Genomic DNA, 15,750 nt, shown 5'->3' on the forward strand with positions numbered 1-15,750 from the left:
AGTTTGGTCTAATCAAAAAAAAAAATAAAGTCTATATATATATATATATATATATATATATATATATATATATATATATATATATAAATCAAATCTTGACTAAACTGCTTCAATGCTAATTATTATATGAAAAACTCATCCAACAAAGCAAAGTCATGTGGTGCGTGAAAAGAGCGTGTTAATTTATCAGACAATTTGACTTTCTAAGGACAAGGCAAGGAAGGTTCATGCCTTAAAATGTCATGGGGTGTGACTCCCTAAAATCTTTAAAGTTATGATATGTGCAAAAATGAAACAAAACAAAAACAAAAAGCAAACTGTAAAATTTTAAATAAGATGTGCGCTTACATGTATTCACGGTATGGTTACACCTATCTGAAACCAGCATGAATTCAGAGTTTTTATATTATATAAGAATTTTAAACGTGTTTTAAACAAGTCCTCATGGACGGTATATACTGAGATATGCTGTACCTTTAAGTGCTTGACATCCGCTTCTGCTAAATTTGACCTCATGTGAGAACAGCATTAGGTCAGACAGAAATCCATCAAGACGAGTTTGTCTTAAGCTGTCCTGTTCCATCTACAACAATTAGATGTTCTCTAAACTAACACACTTGAATCAAAGCTGGGAAAATATATTAGTGGGTCAGAAAAATCAATTTATTACGTTGATTAAATTTTCTCCTCAGGCCAAAATAACAAAGTAGGTCAATCAGTGTTAAACTGAGGAAAGTAAATGACTTCTGCCTCTTCACAACACTAAATGCATTTTATGTGGGTTGTTGTTGAAATTAAATTCTACATTGTGGGCTGTCATGAGAAGGTCAAAAATATTCATGCTGTCGCTTTATGCTTCTATTATGACTACCTAGGCATGATCTTCACAAGAAAGTATAGAGGCGTTCCATCTTGCATGTCTGTTCCACCTCTGTTCTAAAAAATCAGCCCACACAATCCGGGGTACAACTAGCCGAGGTAGCACAGAGGCAAACTATTTTGGCACACGTTTTCCTGCCGTGTACACTTCAACAATAGCGGCACATTTCTTTCAGTGCAATTATGAGGTAAAGATTTATTTTTAGTAAAGATTACAGATTCTTGCAAGATACCTTGAATACTACTGGATATGTGAAAGATAGCATTTACATGCTGCAAGTGTAAAAGTACATTAAATATGATATGAACACATTTCAACTTTATTTAGAGGGGTACATTTAGCTATTACATATTTGTTACATTACTTATGCATATTAGGTGAAGATTTAAAGTAGTTTCAAGTCACAACCTTTTGATAGACCTTGTTTTGAAACAAAACTCCAAGAGTCAGAAAGGAAAACTATATGTCAGGTTCTGTCACTTCTTCACTTTCTGGATTTGATCTCCATCTCACTACTTTGTGAGATTTTTTTCTTTTGAGTCACACTATGGTGTCACAAGAGTTCAGGAGTGTTTTTGATTTTTTTTTTTTTCTGTTGATGTTGTACCCAAACAGTGCAATGCTGACACTGTTGCTATCCAGCAGATTTACAATATATATATATATATATATATATATATATTCCCCTCACAATACATATAATTACATCATATGATTGCATTAGCATTATGCAAAGCAGAAATCAAGACACTATTGAAACCCAAAAAGACTGAGACATAGATGAACAGTAGGAAAAATGATAAATACAAACTTGGGGCAGTATGTATAAAGCCGCTCAGAGTAAAATTTTAGTCATAAGTGTGTCAAAATTTTAAGAATGACTTAATTTTACTCTTATTCCTAGACTTAGAAGAGTATTCTAAGTAGGAGTAGGAGTTAAAAGAATAAGAGTTAACTAGGAGTTAAAAGAATAAGAGTGATTCATAAAGGTTCCTAAGTGTTAAGACTAGGTCTCAGCTCTTAAATTATTTAAGAGAGCTGAAGAGGTTTCCTAACCTAGTTAGGAGTAACAAGATGGCAGCAAAGAGGAGACAAACACTTTCCAACGAAGATATGACATATTGGAGTTATATGATGATATGGAGTTGATAAAATGATACAAACTTGATTGTCAAGACCAAAAAGTCTTTTTTTTTTGTAACTGACAAAGAAATTTAATAACCTCTTCCACTCAACAAGTCAATGCTCTAACTGCAGAAATTATAGTAGTACATTTTTTTTTTGGCTGGAAAATTGGAAAAATGCAGCAACGCACCGGTGATGACACCGTAAGCAAGGTCTTACAAATTGTGGCACTAACCCCACCAAACACAACAGTGGCCAAAAGTGTTTTTTTTTTTATGACCCCACATTTCACTTAAACCATTAAAATATAAAGGACAAAAAAACACTGACCAGTGTTGCCTATGCTTTCAATTATCTGGTCACTTATATTAATGTTGCTCGATGACCTCATAAAGGTGGGTTCACTGCTTTATATTTATATTTATATAGATCAGTGAACTCGCCTTTATGACGTCATGGGAGAGTCTCGGAATGTAGATAAGGTTTGTCCAAGAAATTGGTTTTGTTGCTATAGGCTTTTGAAAAAAAGTCTAAAGAAATGAGGAAGTCACTAAATCGAGTGACAAAATCACTAAATTGGCAACAATAGCACACTGACTACAACATAAGCTATTAACATTTCATTGCATTATCATCACAAATAAAACAACTGGCTATGCGATATGTTTTAGTTTTTTTTTTTTTAATTAAGGGTGAAGATGTCAAATTTCCTAGGCCGGACATCACTTTTGGCCACTACTATATGGCAGTTTATTGACTTTCCAACTGACCACCAAACCATATTGCAAAAACAAGTCACTTTTATGAGGATTGTGGGCTTTCATAGAGTTGTTGGAGCCATTGATGGAACTCATGTTCACATCATTGCTCCAACTGTAAACGAGGAGACATACCAATAGAAAACGAAGCATCAGTAATTATGTGTGATAATTTTGCACAATGCAAAGCATTTAAAAATACATTTAAATATTAAAATATTTCAGTGTCTTAATTAAATGATTTTATTGTCGTTACATTAAATGACTGGTGTTGTGCTGCTGTGACTTTACATGAGCAGGCTCACTATTGGCTGATTCAGAGGTTGAGGTCAGCCATTTTGTGTTGACATCATTATAGTCCTTAGTTCACAACACTTAAGTGTCTCCGAGTGTCTTAGACTTGACTGAAAGTTGCTTTTAGCATCTTTAAAGTCTCCTACTCTTAGAAAAGTCCAACTTTTTACTAAGAATTTTTTTGACACTTAAGTCAAAGCTTAAAGACTATACTTTATACATACGGGCCCTGATCTTCTTCACTTTACATTCTGATTTGTTTATAAAAATACCAAACTCTCTTCACACATGCAGAAAAAGAAAACCCCTTTAAGTACAGTTGTTAATCATGTTTTCTGCCAAGACATTTTTATTAAATATGTATAATATATTTTCTGCCCTGATGCATGCATTTCTAAGTGTGAAATTCTTTGTTGAAAGATAAAGGGCATATACGGATGTGGGCCTATTTAAACAACACTCAATTAGGTCATAAACAGACAAAGTGTATCAATGAAACTGAAAACAAATTAAGGTCCAGTACGTGATGACATTATATATGAACATAATGTGTCTTTTGGTATTCATGGCATCAGAATCAATAAGCCTTAATCTGTCATTTATGACGACAAATTAATCAGCAGAATATTGAGGCTGCAAAAAGTACAGAGGCACCAACTAAACCCAGCCAAAAGCAATGAATCTGTTAGGGGGGAAAACATGCACACTGAAATTCTTCCTTTTTTTTCCACCACAGCCCAACAGATGCTCCTTCTGTGTCAGGGTATAAACGGCTCAAGGGAGGACGGACCAGTTCCCCCCAACTGGAGCCACAAACGAAGTTATCCAGGTGAGCAAGTCAGAAAGCGAATCACTCAGCAGTCGTTGTTTCAAACCTGGCTGAGTAAATCTGAAGTGAATAAAGTAATGGAGATTAAAAAGATCCAGTGATTTCGCCAAGTGTCTTGATTTTTAATTCCAGTCATCCGTTCTTCAACAGTATTTTGTTACACACTACAAAACTTCTATTTGTTGCATATATTAAAATGTACTTGTTGCAGTTCCCCTTAATGTTTTCCTTGAAGAACTAAAAAGAAACTACTATAAAGGTAGAACTGCTAAATAAAAATAAAACATGCAACTATACTGATGATAATTCTTTTGACTGCTCAAACTTAAAACAGGTGATGTAAAAACTAGCATATGTAGGTCAGAGCTGTCCAGTAACGGTTAGCTTTACAGTACAGAAGTAAAAGTGATTGACACATTGAAAATGTGTCAAAATAAAAAAGCGAGTTCTTCCTCCCTCTATACTATGAATATTAAGCTCATATTTTCTGCTTATGTATTCACGTCTCAATAGATAAATGCCCACACATACATATATGCCACATAAGAACTTAGAGAAAAAGCAAATCACAGACTTGACATAAATAAAAACTATTTTATTATCATTGTCATTATGTATCTACAGGAATTTTTTTAAACTATATACAATACGCAAGAGCAAGTAACAAATGTGTCATATGATTATTATAAACACCTTTTGTAAAAGGCAAAATCGATGTGGAGCAAGAAAAGTCTTTTAATAGTATAAAACTTGTTCTGCGCAGTTCATTTTGATCGTTTTTCCACAGTATCCATTTTACAAGCAATCTTCATCATGACTCTAATGTAAACTATGTGTAGCCTCTTTAAAAGTCTAGTTTACATTCAGAGACAGCAGTAGTTAACTGCATCCCTGACACACCAGCATGAAAGAACATAATGTCAAAATCTACTCCCTGTGCTGCTGTGCTGCAAACAGGCCTGAGATGTAAAAACGTCCAGAGCAAAACAAATCACGACATTCCAGATGTGAAATAAAGCCAGTATTCAAGCACAATGTCTCAGTGTTCGTATATATAATCCCGGTCAAACAAACCCTTATGCACACTGGCCAGCAGGTCCACGGCACTGAAGAGATAACATGCTAGGGGGGAAAAAATATCACTGAAAAAAGAAAAACACAATAAATAAACAAAATGTGTCCGTGTGAATAAGCGCTCCAGATATGTTCTGTATAGACTAGGTTATGGCCGTGGGTTTAATACAGGGAAATGCAACGAATGGACACTTTGCTTATGTCATGGAATAGCAAATTAGTTCTGAGTATTTTGAGGCTGGGCTAAAGAGACAACGTACGTAAGCCACTTTCTCTGGCCACGTGACCGTCTCGGTCTGGACGCGTCCATGAGGAAGGAGGAATCAAACACTGAATGCAACGATTCTTCTCGATCATAACGCTAATTCGATGCTTTAACTGACATTTTAAACATCGACTTCAAAAACATTGTGGCTAATTATTAAAGTGTAACAGTGTGGGAATAAAATATTGACAATAAGTGAAGAAATACAAACTCGAGGCAAACTATCACACTCCCCTGTCCTCTAAAAATGGTATGGTCGCCAGCTCAAATTCCGAGAATTGAGCTCTCCTGATTCTTAGAACTGGGGTTCTTAGAAGTGGTGATGCAAGGAGTTTCTAGGAAAGCACTACCAGGTGATTTTTTTTACATTCTTTTCCTCTGGCGCGCTGTTGCCATTACTCACACATGTCCATTAGGCTGTTTTATTGGATTTTATGGTTAAATGTTGATCTCGGCTGAATTGTAGGTGTTTTTGCGGACAGTTTTTAGAGCAGAGTGTTTATGTGGTGGGTCTGTCTTAGTGGAAATACTTGTGACAGTTTAGGTCGTCCTGCATGAATCACACTGCTCCTTCAGTCCTCACTGCGGGATCGTGGGGTTGGTTGTAAATAGTATGTGCAGGCAGCAGAGGAGTGGAAATTCAGACGCGGTGCGCGTTTTTTTCTCCCCCCGAACAAGACAGCTTTCAAAGTTGACTAAATAGCACATGGGGGTTACGATTCTAAACCAGAGACTGTGTAGTGCGTGGTCAAATTCAAAGATAGAAGCGTTAACCGAGGCATTTATCTCAGGTCATGCTTTAAACCCCGGAGTTCGCTCGGAAAGCGGAGTTTGCACTCTCTCTCACTCTTTCTCTAGACGTTTTGGTTTTGTTGTCCTGTGCCAGAAGCCGTGCACATTGTGTTTTCAGTGCGTAAATGCTGGTATAAATCACATCCCAAGCTTAGAGATGGTTTCGGATTTGTTTGTACAGTCGTTGAGCGTGTTTGTCATTTCTTTTTATTTTATTTTATAGCGCAGAGACACCATTGATATTGTCATTATTGTTTTTTTTGGTCAAATTTCATGAAGGGTTACATTTGATAGTATTTCAGCAAAATCGGGCAGTGTTTGGCAGTAGAGTTGCAATAGAAAAGTTTGTACCGTTCTGCGGTAGCTGTCACTTGTAACAGCACGAGCGCAGCAGACCTGCACAAGTTTCTCAGTACTCGTGTTTTCATTTTAAATGTGTGTGTGTGTGTATGTATATATAGCTGTTTGTTATTTGTCGCCAGTGTGTTGAGTGTTTCATTTTGTAAAAAATTGTAAGTTCTCGCCAGAAATGCAGCATATTATAAAGATGTATATATGGATGAACAGACATAGATAAAAAAAAAAATATATATTTTTTTTAATTTTAAAAAATGTGTATTATTAAAGTGCTGCTTGGCACTGAGCGAGTGGCTCGTAAATCTCTGTCCGCTGTTTGCGTGTTGTGGATCGGGCTCTATTCCTGGAGTGAGCACATTTCATGGCGTTCAGTTACATAGGGTAAAAGTGTTAAATAAGCTTTAACGCTTAATAAGATGGAAACTGAGAGCAAGAATGCGAGACAAATAAGAGCTCAACAGAGAGCGCGTGTGCTCTGCCATATGATACTTTTCTGTGTTCGTGAGAAGTTGACGTTGTTTTACGGTTATAGTGATTTAAGATCGCCAAATGCCGGCGAAATGCCAAATATGACTTGATATGCGAGTTGCAGGTGTTGTCGGTGTCGGTTTGCGTCAAAACGGTCTCTGGGTGACATCTCGTGGACGTAAAACTTTAGATCTCTTAAAGAATCGACGGAATAAAACTAGCTGTTCAGAACATGAAATCAGAGTGGCTACAAAAGTTATTCGGGTCAGGAGAAAACATTTTCAGAGGGGTTCTGAAGAGCTGGTGTATTCAGGTGTTATGGTGGGTTTCTGAGTGTGTGTGATTTTTATTTGTTTGTCCAGTGGTTAAAATCCCGGTCATCTGAGCGTTTGCCTCCTCACACAAGAAGAGCATTACAAGAGCCATAGGCTGATTAAGCTGCTTTGGCACAATGACAGCGCGCGGCCGGGGATATTGATGTTATGGAGGCTCAAATGGAAACAGAATCTCTAATACTGAATGTCCAACATGTGAGAAATGTTCGCCTAACTATTTAAAGGCGTCCAGTGAAAGTATATTTGTGTCAAGGCGCCAGATGTGACTGGGAGAACCGTCTGTGGTGAATCGTTCATTATCTGAACTTTGGAAAGTAGAAAATGTGTTGTCACAAAATTAATCTATTAAAGACATAAACTCTTCTACAGTATTAACATAATTCTTGGGGTGCGTTGGTTGACTATTACATTTAGTCTGTTATTACACTCATTCCTCAATAGTGAAGTGTATCGGTCCGCAGTACTGCAATAAACAGCCTAACGACATTTTCCCATGACTCATTCTAGTTTATTCTTCACACGTAAAGACGTTAAAATCGCAGGGAAAGCAGCAATTTTCTTCAGAAGGCAAGAACTGTGTAAATGCACATTTCAGTGAACTTGGTATAGCCTACATATTAAGATGAATATACCTTTTCTGTGACTACCCTCGCAAAGTGCCTAAAAGTTCATTACACCTGTGAACTTGAAGGATAATGCTGTCAGATAAAAGATCATTTTAGGTGGGAAGAAAAATGATTCTCAGACCTGACAGAACTGCACGTGGATGGACGTCAGTTCTCTAACTAAATATTTGCATCATTTGACGCCACCTACCGGAGAGAGAGGGACATTTGGCGGCATCTTTGAGAACTATAGGCTACATGTAATTGATTTTCAGATTAAAGGGATAGTTCACCCATAAATGATAAGTCTGTCATCATTTACTCACCCTCGTGTTGTTCCAAACCCTAATGATTTTCTTTCTTCAGTGGAACATAAAAGGAGATGTCAGGCAGAATGACAGCCTCAGTCACTATGCACATGTATTGTATCCCAAAAAAAAAGTTGCAATAAAAGTGAATGGCAACCGAGGCTGTCATTCTCCATAACCTCTCCTTTTGTGTTCCTTTGTCAAAAGAAAAGCAGAGGAGGTACACATTGACAAATTTTTGATGCATAACAGGATTAAAACTATATTCTTAATAGATGTTTTGACATACCTGCTTAAAAAAAAGCCAAGAATAACAGCATTGCCTTTTTTTCCCTGAAGTTTTTAAACCGCTAATATGAGCTTCAAAAATTTCTGTGATGTAAGAATAATACCCAACTTTTCTGATTTTAGCGCAAGTTGTTCAGTGAGCACCGATTACATCATTCACGGTTCACTTTGTTTCCTAACAGATCTCGAAAAAATGGCTTGTGCAGCCGACAGCTGCATCCAATTCACGCGTCATGCAAGTGATGTTCTGCTCAACCTGAACCGAATGCGTAGCAGAGATATCCTTACAGATGTCACGATTCTGGTCAACAGACAACAGTTTCGAGCACACAAAACGGTCCTTATGGCATGCAGGTGCGGAAGACTATTTGGATTTGTTGCATGCTTTCTTGTAGTGGAAATATGTTAATTTGTGACCCCAAAAAGCATACTAAAATCATAATTTCTCCACAGTGGGCTCTTCTACTCAATCTTTACCGATTCACACAAATGTAACCTGAACGCTATCAGTCTGGACCCGAAGGTCGACCCAGAGGGTTTCGCAATCCTTCTGGAGTTCATGTACACTTCACGTCTCACACTGAAGGAGAGCCTCATCATGGCCATCATGAACACAGCCATCTATTTACAGATGGACCACGTTGTTGACACCTGCCACAGATTCATAAAGTCCAGGTATGTTTTCCTGGGTTCATAAATTTCACCTAAGTCCTTAATTATACAACATGCTAAGTTGAAAGTGCTATACTTGAAATGGCAGAAAGCAGATGTTTTTAATTTGCTCAATATTTCCATGCAGTGACTCCTCCATCAAACTTCCCAGAGAGGACTTTCTGGTCAGTCCCCTGCTTTTACCTCAAGACGTTCACAGTTACAGACCCCATGAGATACTGGAAAATGTTCCTGGACGGGCAGCGACTTTCAGAGATGGGAGACCCTATGGTGTCTGCATGTTTAACGGGGTCAATGGTCCTAACAGCTCGTACCTTTACAGCCAGTATCCCATGCAAGGTTTTCCCTTTCCTCTTTGCAAGCTGACAGATACCAAAAACACATTCTCAGACTTCTCAAAGGGAGGCATCATCCATCACAAACACTGCTCGCCGGCTGATGGCAACAACTCCGTGCTGGCCGATTTCACCCGTAGCGCTACCGGCGGGAGCTCAACCGCTTGCCATGCCAGTTCATACTCGAGAGAGCTGGGAAGGGATGAGGAAATGAAGCGGGAGACCTTGGAGGGAGTGGTCCATTCGATTGGGATGAGCTCCAGAAAGCACGGCTTCACCAGCCTGGCCCAGGAGCAGCAGCAGAGGGAGACTGGGAAAGAGCAAAGTTCCCTGGCAGAGGAGCATTTGAGCCACCAACACTACTCCATGGGCATATCCTCTAATGGACGCAAAACCTTGATGAGCAGTCCTCAGAGCCCCCTCAAATCAGACTGCCAGCCCAATTCCCCAACGGAATCGAGCAGTAGCAAAAATGCTGCCCTCGCGCAGTCCTCGCAACCTCCAACCTCTCAAGGTACTCAAGACCCTAAAGCTCGTAACTGGAAGAAATACAAATTCATTGTTCTCAATCAGAGCTCCAAGGAGGAGGAGACCAGTCCTCGTGACCCTGGAATGCACTCCCCGCAGAGGCCGGGCTTGTCTGCTTTTCTTCACCACGTTGATTCTGAACATCCCGACTCAAAGGCGACAACAAAGATCAGCGAGCAAGGCGAGGAATTCACCGTGCCTCAGGCCAGTCGCCTCAACAACATCGTCAACAGGTGAGTTTTTCCGAAAGAAATCTGACTCTCTTAAACAGCCGAAAAGGTGTCATCCTCTGTGTACAGAAACTGATTAGAAGATCTTGTTTCCTAACGCAATGAAGTTCAGAATTGCAGGTTTTTCAGTATTTTGTGGAACGGTTCTCCACCCACCACCTCCACAAAGCCAGATTGAATTTTTCTTTATCCATTCCAATCCTCTTAAAGCACACAGAGGATTTACCTCTTAGCAGGAATGTGTGAAATTCATTCAATATTCTAAAAAAAACCTAAAATGTGCTGTTTTCCTAAACAGAACTCTGGAGGGATCGCAGAGGAACAGCGACAGCCACTCTTCTCTCTATATGAGCCATTTAAAATGCTCGTCCTGTGGCTCCCAGTCTCCACAGCACTCTGACGTCTGTCCCAACACATCCGCCTCGCGTCTGGCCGAGGAGATGTCTGAGATGCACTCGGAGTACTCCGATTCCAGCTGTGGTGAGATACTTTTCCAAATAGTTTCCTAAAAACCTGTTTGCATCTTCCAAAACCAACCTAAAACCATTTCTCCTTTGCCTCACAGAAAATGGAACATACTTTTGTAATGAATGCGACTCCAAGTTTGCAGAGGAGGAAGCCTTGAAACGGCACATGCTTCAGGTCCACAGCGACAAGCCATACAAATGTGACCGTTGCCAAGCAGCATTCCGCTACAAGGGAAACCTTGCCAGTCACAAAACAGTTCACACCGGTAAAAATAAACAGCCGCTGCTACAAATGTCATTTTGGCTGCAACGGTCGATGTTTTGCTTTACCTCCTTTCATTTGTGCTGCAGGAGAGAAACCGTATAGATGCAATATCTGCGGCGCTCAGTTCAACAGACCAGCTAACCTCAAAACCCACACACGAATTCACTCAGGAGAAAAGCCATACAAGTGCGAGACATGTGGCGCTAGATTTGTGCAGGTGAGTGCTTCGAGTTAGTCAATTGCACAGATATAGAAAAAGACATTTGTAAGACTAACATGACCTCTTTGCACAGGTTGCTCACCTTCGGGCTCACGTTCTGATTCATACCGGAGAGAAGCCATATCCATGCGAAATCTGTGGCACTCGTTTCCGCCATCTGCAGACGCTGAAAAGTCACCTGCGAATACACACGGGAGAAAAGCCCTATCATGTAAGCACATACAGAGTGATAGCATAACTGTATCTGTAAAGTGCAAAAGTGTTAATTCTCACCCTAAACGCTGTTCTCGCATTTGCTTTTCAGTGTGAGAAATGCAACTTGCATTTTCGCCACAAGAGTCAGCTGCGGTTACACCTGCGGCAGAAGCACGGCGCAATCACCAATACCAAGATCCAGTATCGCATGTCCTCGACAGACCTACCGACCGACTTAACGAAGGCATGCTGAGAAGGCACTTAGGGGCAGACCTGACCATGGCATTATATGACCTGACTTGTACAATCATTCTAAATTTTAGTGCCACACTGTGTTAATCGGACAAGAAAGAAAAAAAAAAACTGGCAAGAAAATGCCAGTCTAAACGGGTTTCCTCTACATTTGAACATAGAACCACAATATGGTCTCTTGTAGTCACTTTATTGTTTATATTTACATATATATATATATTAATGTTGGGAGTGTTTTTACATTTTTGAGTTACTAAAAAAGCTTTATTTTGTTGGAAGAAGGATGGAATGTAAAACATTTAAATCCGGTTTTTGAAAATACAGTATTTTCTAACGAGAAAAAAAAACTTTTCTGAAGGTATTGGGGATTTTGATTGAGGTCGGAATATTTTAAGTCAAACACATTTCCAGCAAAGCAAAGAATTGTGTGTCTATAGATTTTTATATATATATATATATATATATATATATATATATATATATATATATATATATATATATATATATATATATATATATATATATATAAATGTACAGGTTACACTATGTTGGAACGGCCTCTGTCTTGTAAGAGGAACTCCTAACTGTGACTATAGCATTGAATATCTTACTTGGTTTTTGTTGTGTACTTTTGAGAATAATGGCTGCTCTCTCAAATGGAAAACATGCATGAGGTGGGTTGCCACTGATAAACTTTCACTATGTAGGCAACTGCATAAATATTGTGACAAAGTGTAATTACTTTACATCAAGATTGCTCTCTGCTGGCAGAGCCGATCTGGAATTACATGGTAACATATGCATTCAAAAGTAATAATAATTATAATAATAATAATAATAAAAAAAAGAAAAGGTACTGCTATATTATGACCAAGGAGATATTTTGCTTCAGATGTATGTGTATAGAAACGTGACTTTTTATTTCTTTTGGCAAGTGAAGGTTTACAGTTTTGTTGTCGTTCTAGAAGCTACGTAAAAGGTTATACTATCGTCTTTTTTCTTCTTTTTGTCTGTGTATACACTGTGTACTCAAGGTGCCTTTCTCGATGGTGTCTGAATTTCTTTTCATTCAGCCCAGCTCTACTAAGGTACAACTGAAGGGCAACACGTGTCCTTTTTCCCCTTTTTGAGTGTGTAAACATGTGAGAATGTTTTTGTGACAGAAGGACAGTGCGACTGAGTGTGTGCGTGCATGTATGCTTTATAAATGCTTTTCACACACTTAAAGAAAAAATGCAACTCATTGTGTGAGCTATACATCTTCAGGACATGTTTTGGGATTGGGCTTTTTTAAATAAAAAAAATGCATTAATCTTACTGTAAAATATAGATGTATGAATGTAAAATAAAAGTATTGGATTTCTATGTCTAACATTTGTGTAAAGCCTCTTGATTCTAAACTCAGCAGCAAAAAATAAATACCCTCTCGCATTCAACTGATTTTATTTCCAGCTAATTTCTTGTTTAAATGTTTTAACAATGATTTAAACAACTGAGACAAATGGAACAAGATTCACACAGGCATTAGACAAGCAGAAATGGAATGACGAGTCCCTGAACAAAGGTCGCTGTTAATATCTTGTGCAGCTTTAAGTACTACAGTGCATCTCATCCTCATGGAGTGAACCAGATTTACCAATTCTTGCTGTGAGATGTTTCTCCACACTTCCACCAAAGCACTTGCAAGTTTTCGGACATGTGGGAGGTGGGGAGGCCTTATGCCTGGGTGCATATTATATATATACACACACACACACAGCTTAAATGAGTACACCCCCTCTGAAACTTAAATTAAGCAATTACTCTTTGCTTATTAGACATGTTATGGTTTTTAAAGATATAATATTCCAGCAAGTCTGCTTGATCAGTTACCAAAGAAGAATGTTAAAATTATTCAAGAAAATAAGAAAAACATTTCTTATCAAAGTGATAAAATGTGTTGCAAAAATGAGTACACCCTCCTGAAAGTTACTAAATAAAAAAAAATCTGGTGTAAGGTTAAGGCAAGTATGTTAAACCAAAACTGCAAAAGGTAAGTAATTTCTTGATAATTAAGTGTTATATGGCCCACTGAATCATACTCAGACGTAATGCTGACAACAATGAAACTGTCACGGTCACGGTGTGTGGAGGCAGGCAGGATGACAAGGATTCAAATAAGGATATTTAATGTAGAGACAACAAAGGCAGATTCGGGTAGATGAGACACACACACACACAGGGTAACATTCACAATAACCGACCAACTAGAACACAAGAGACAGGAACAGATAAAGGGCAGTTAACGAGGGACAGACAGGTGAGCACAATGAGGTGATTAACTAATAATTAGACGGGCTAAACCAACACAATGGGAAGAAACCACAACAAAGTCCACAGGGGTGTTACATTACTCCCCCTTCCCGGAAGGTGCGTCCTCGCACCGTAGAAACAGAGGGAGGGGCGGAGGGGGACAAAGCAGTGGATGTGAGATGGTGACAGGGGAAGGCAAAGGGCTTGTAGGCAGAGCAGACAAGTGGAGGTTTCGGCGGAGAACGGCTAACAGAGTCCAGGGAGATGACGATGGAGGCAGGAGCCAGAGAGACTACAGGAGGGAACCAGAGCAGGAGGAGGAGCCAAGTGGGACCCAGGCCACAGCCATAATAGCGGCCCACGGTGGAGCCGACGGAGAGAGGAGCCATGTCCACCGACTCCAGGGGGCCGACCAACGGCGGTGGAGCAGGAGAGACGGAGAGCCGACGAGCCAGGGTGATGCCGAGGATCCGGGGGGCCAGGGTGGAGCCGAGGGCTCTGGCGACCAAGGAGGCGATCCAGAGATCCGCGGCGGAGCGACTGAGGACCAAGGTGGAGCTGACGGGAGGAAGGAGCCCAACGGAGCCGGTAGGACAGAGCGACGAGGCGCAGCCAGAGGAGAGGAGTCCAGAGGCGATGGCGGGTCGACGCCCGACCAAGGCAGAGCCGGAGGGACGAGGGAGCCCGGTGGAGCTGATGGATCGATGGGTGACGATGGAGGCGAGAGAGTTAGGAGCCGAGGTGGAGCCACTGGGTCTATGGACCGAGGCAGAGTTCGGGCCTCGGAGGCTGGGGTGAGGGAGACTCCGACCATGGTGACGCTGGAGGAGCCCGGAGCGGGCACTGGAGAGAGCTCTTCGGCTGGAGCCCTTCCTGCACGGAACTGGGGATCGGGAGCCATTCCGAGGCTCGACAGGGGATCGAGAGCCATTCCGAGGCTCGACAGGGGATTCCCCGGTCTCTCCTCCTCATTTTGGCCCTGAATACCCTCCATAGTCCGCTCACCCTCAGCCATGATGCAGGGGAAGGAAGTTCCTCTTCGCGCTCACACCGTCCACGGCTTGCTCCCTCGTGGTGGGCACTGTGACCGGCTCTCGCACCTGGTCAGTTTGGGTTCCACATCCGAGGCGATCCTCCGCCTAGTCGTGGATCGCAGCGGGAAATGGCTCTCCGTCATCGGTGGGCTCAGGCTTATGCTCCGTACCGCGGGGAGATGGTGGGCTGGGCTCAGGGTCCTAAGTGGGGCTGGAGCACTCACTCGAAGGTGGCGAGGCTCTCTCGAGCCTGAATACCCTCCATAGTCCGCTCACCCTCAGCCATGATGCAGGGGAAGGAAGTTCCTCTTCGCGCTCACACCGTCCACGGCTTGCTCCCTCGTGGTGGGCACTGTGACCGGCTCTCGCACCTGGTCAGTTTGGGTTCCACATCCGAGGCGATCCTCCGCCTAGTCGTGGATCGCAGCGGGAAATGGCTCTCCGTCATCGGTGGGCTCAGGCTTATGCTCCGTACCGCGGGGAGATGGGGGGCTGGGCTCAGGGTCCTAAGTGGGGCTGGAGCACTCACTCGAAGGTGGCGAGGCTCTCTCGAGGACTATCCCCAGACAACTGTGCTCGTGTGGTGGCGTTTAGTCCGACTTGATAGAAGCCACAGAGGCAGTTGTCCGGGTAGTGCGTGAGGTAGGCCAGGGACAGAAAATCTTTGTGTGGTCCTCAAGAGAGCGTTCCTCCTGCTCCAGCTGGCGGATTTGGAATGCGGGGTAATCCATCAAAAAACAAAATAAAAACTGTCAAAAACAAACGAGGGGTAAGACGCCGCTATACCTTACTTTTGGGTCGGTTATTCTGTCACGGTCAAGGTGTGTGGAGGCAGGCAGGATGACGAGGAGGATTCAAATAAGGATATTTAATGTAGAGACA

At 41.2% G+C, this 15,750-nt stretch overlaps 1 protein-coding gene across 3 annotated transcripts in view; it reads left to right on the forward strand.

The window, feature by feature from the left end:
* The window catches only part of bcl6aa (BCL6A transcription repressor a), a 28,179-nt gene extending 16,585 nt beyond the window's left edge, over nt 1-11,594 (forward strand). The window contains exons 2-10 of one of the 3 annotated variants that reach the window (XM_016279548.1): nt 3,794-3,886; nt 8,561-8,732; nt 8,832-9,053; nt 9,178-10,146; nt 10,439-10,623; nt 10,709-10,876; nt 10,962-11,092; nt 11,169-11,306; nt 11,400-11,594. In XM_016279548.1, the coding sequence (XP_016135034.1) occupies nt 3,794-3,886; nt 8,561-8,732; nt 8,832-9,053; nt 9,178-10,146; nt 10,439-10,623; nt 10,709-10,876; nt 10,962-11,092; nt 11,169-11,306; nt 11,400-11,543 (2,222 nt within the window). In that variant the 3' untranslated portion in view covers nt 11,544-11,594. Of the gene's footprint in view, nt 1-3,428; nt 3,887-5,523; nt 5,579-8,560; nt 8,733-8,831; nt 9,054-9,177; nt 10,147-10,438; nt 10,624-10,708; nt 10,877-10,961; nt 11,093-11,168; nt 11,307-11,399 lie in introns of those variants that run through there. The other 2 variants (XM_016279547.1, XM_016279549.1) reach the window with 2 other exon arrangements.
* The last annotated feature ends 4,156 nt before the right edge of the window (nt 11,595-15,750 follow it).

The sequence above is a fragment of the Sinocyclocheilus grahami genome, unplaced genomic scaffold (assembly GCF_001515645.1).
Source record: "Sinocyclocheilus grahami isolate Dianchi unplaced genomic scaffold, SAMN03320097.WGS_v1.1 scaffold131.1, whole genome shotgun sequence".
Taxonomy (NCBI): Eukaryota; Metazoa; Chordata; class Actinopteri; order Cypriniformes; family Cyprinidae; genus Sinocyclocheilus; species Sinocyclocheilus grahami.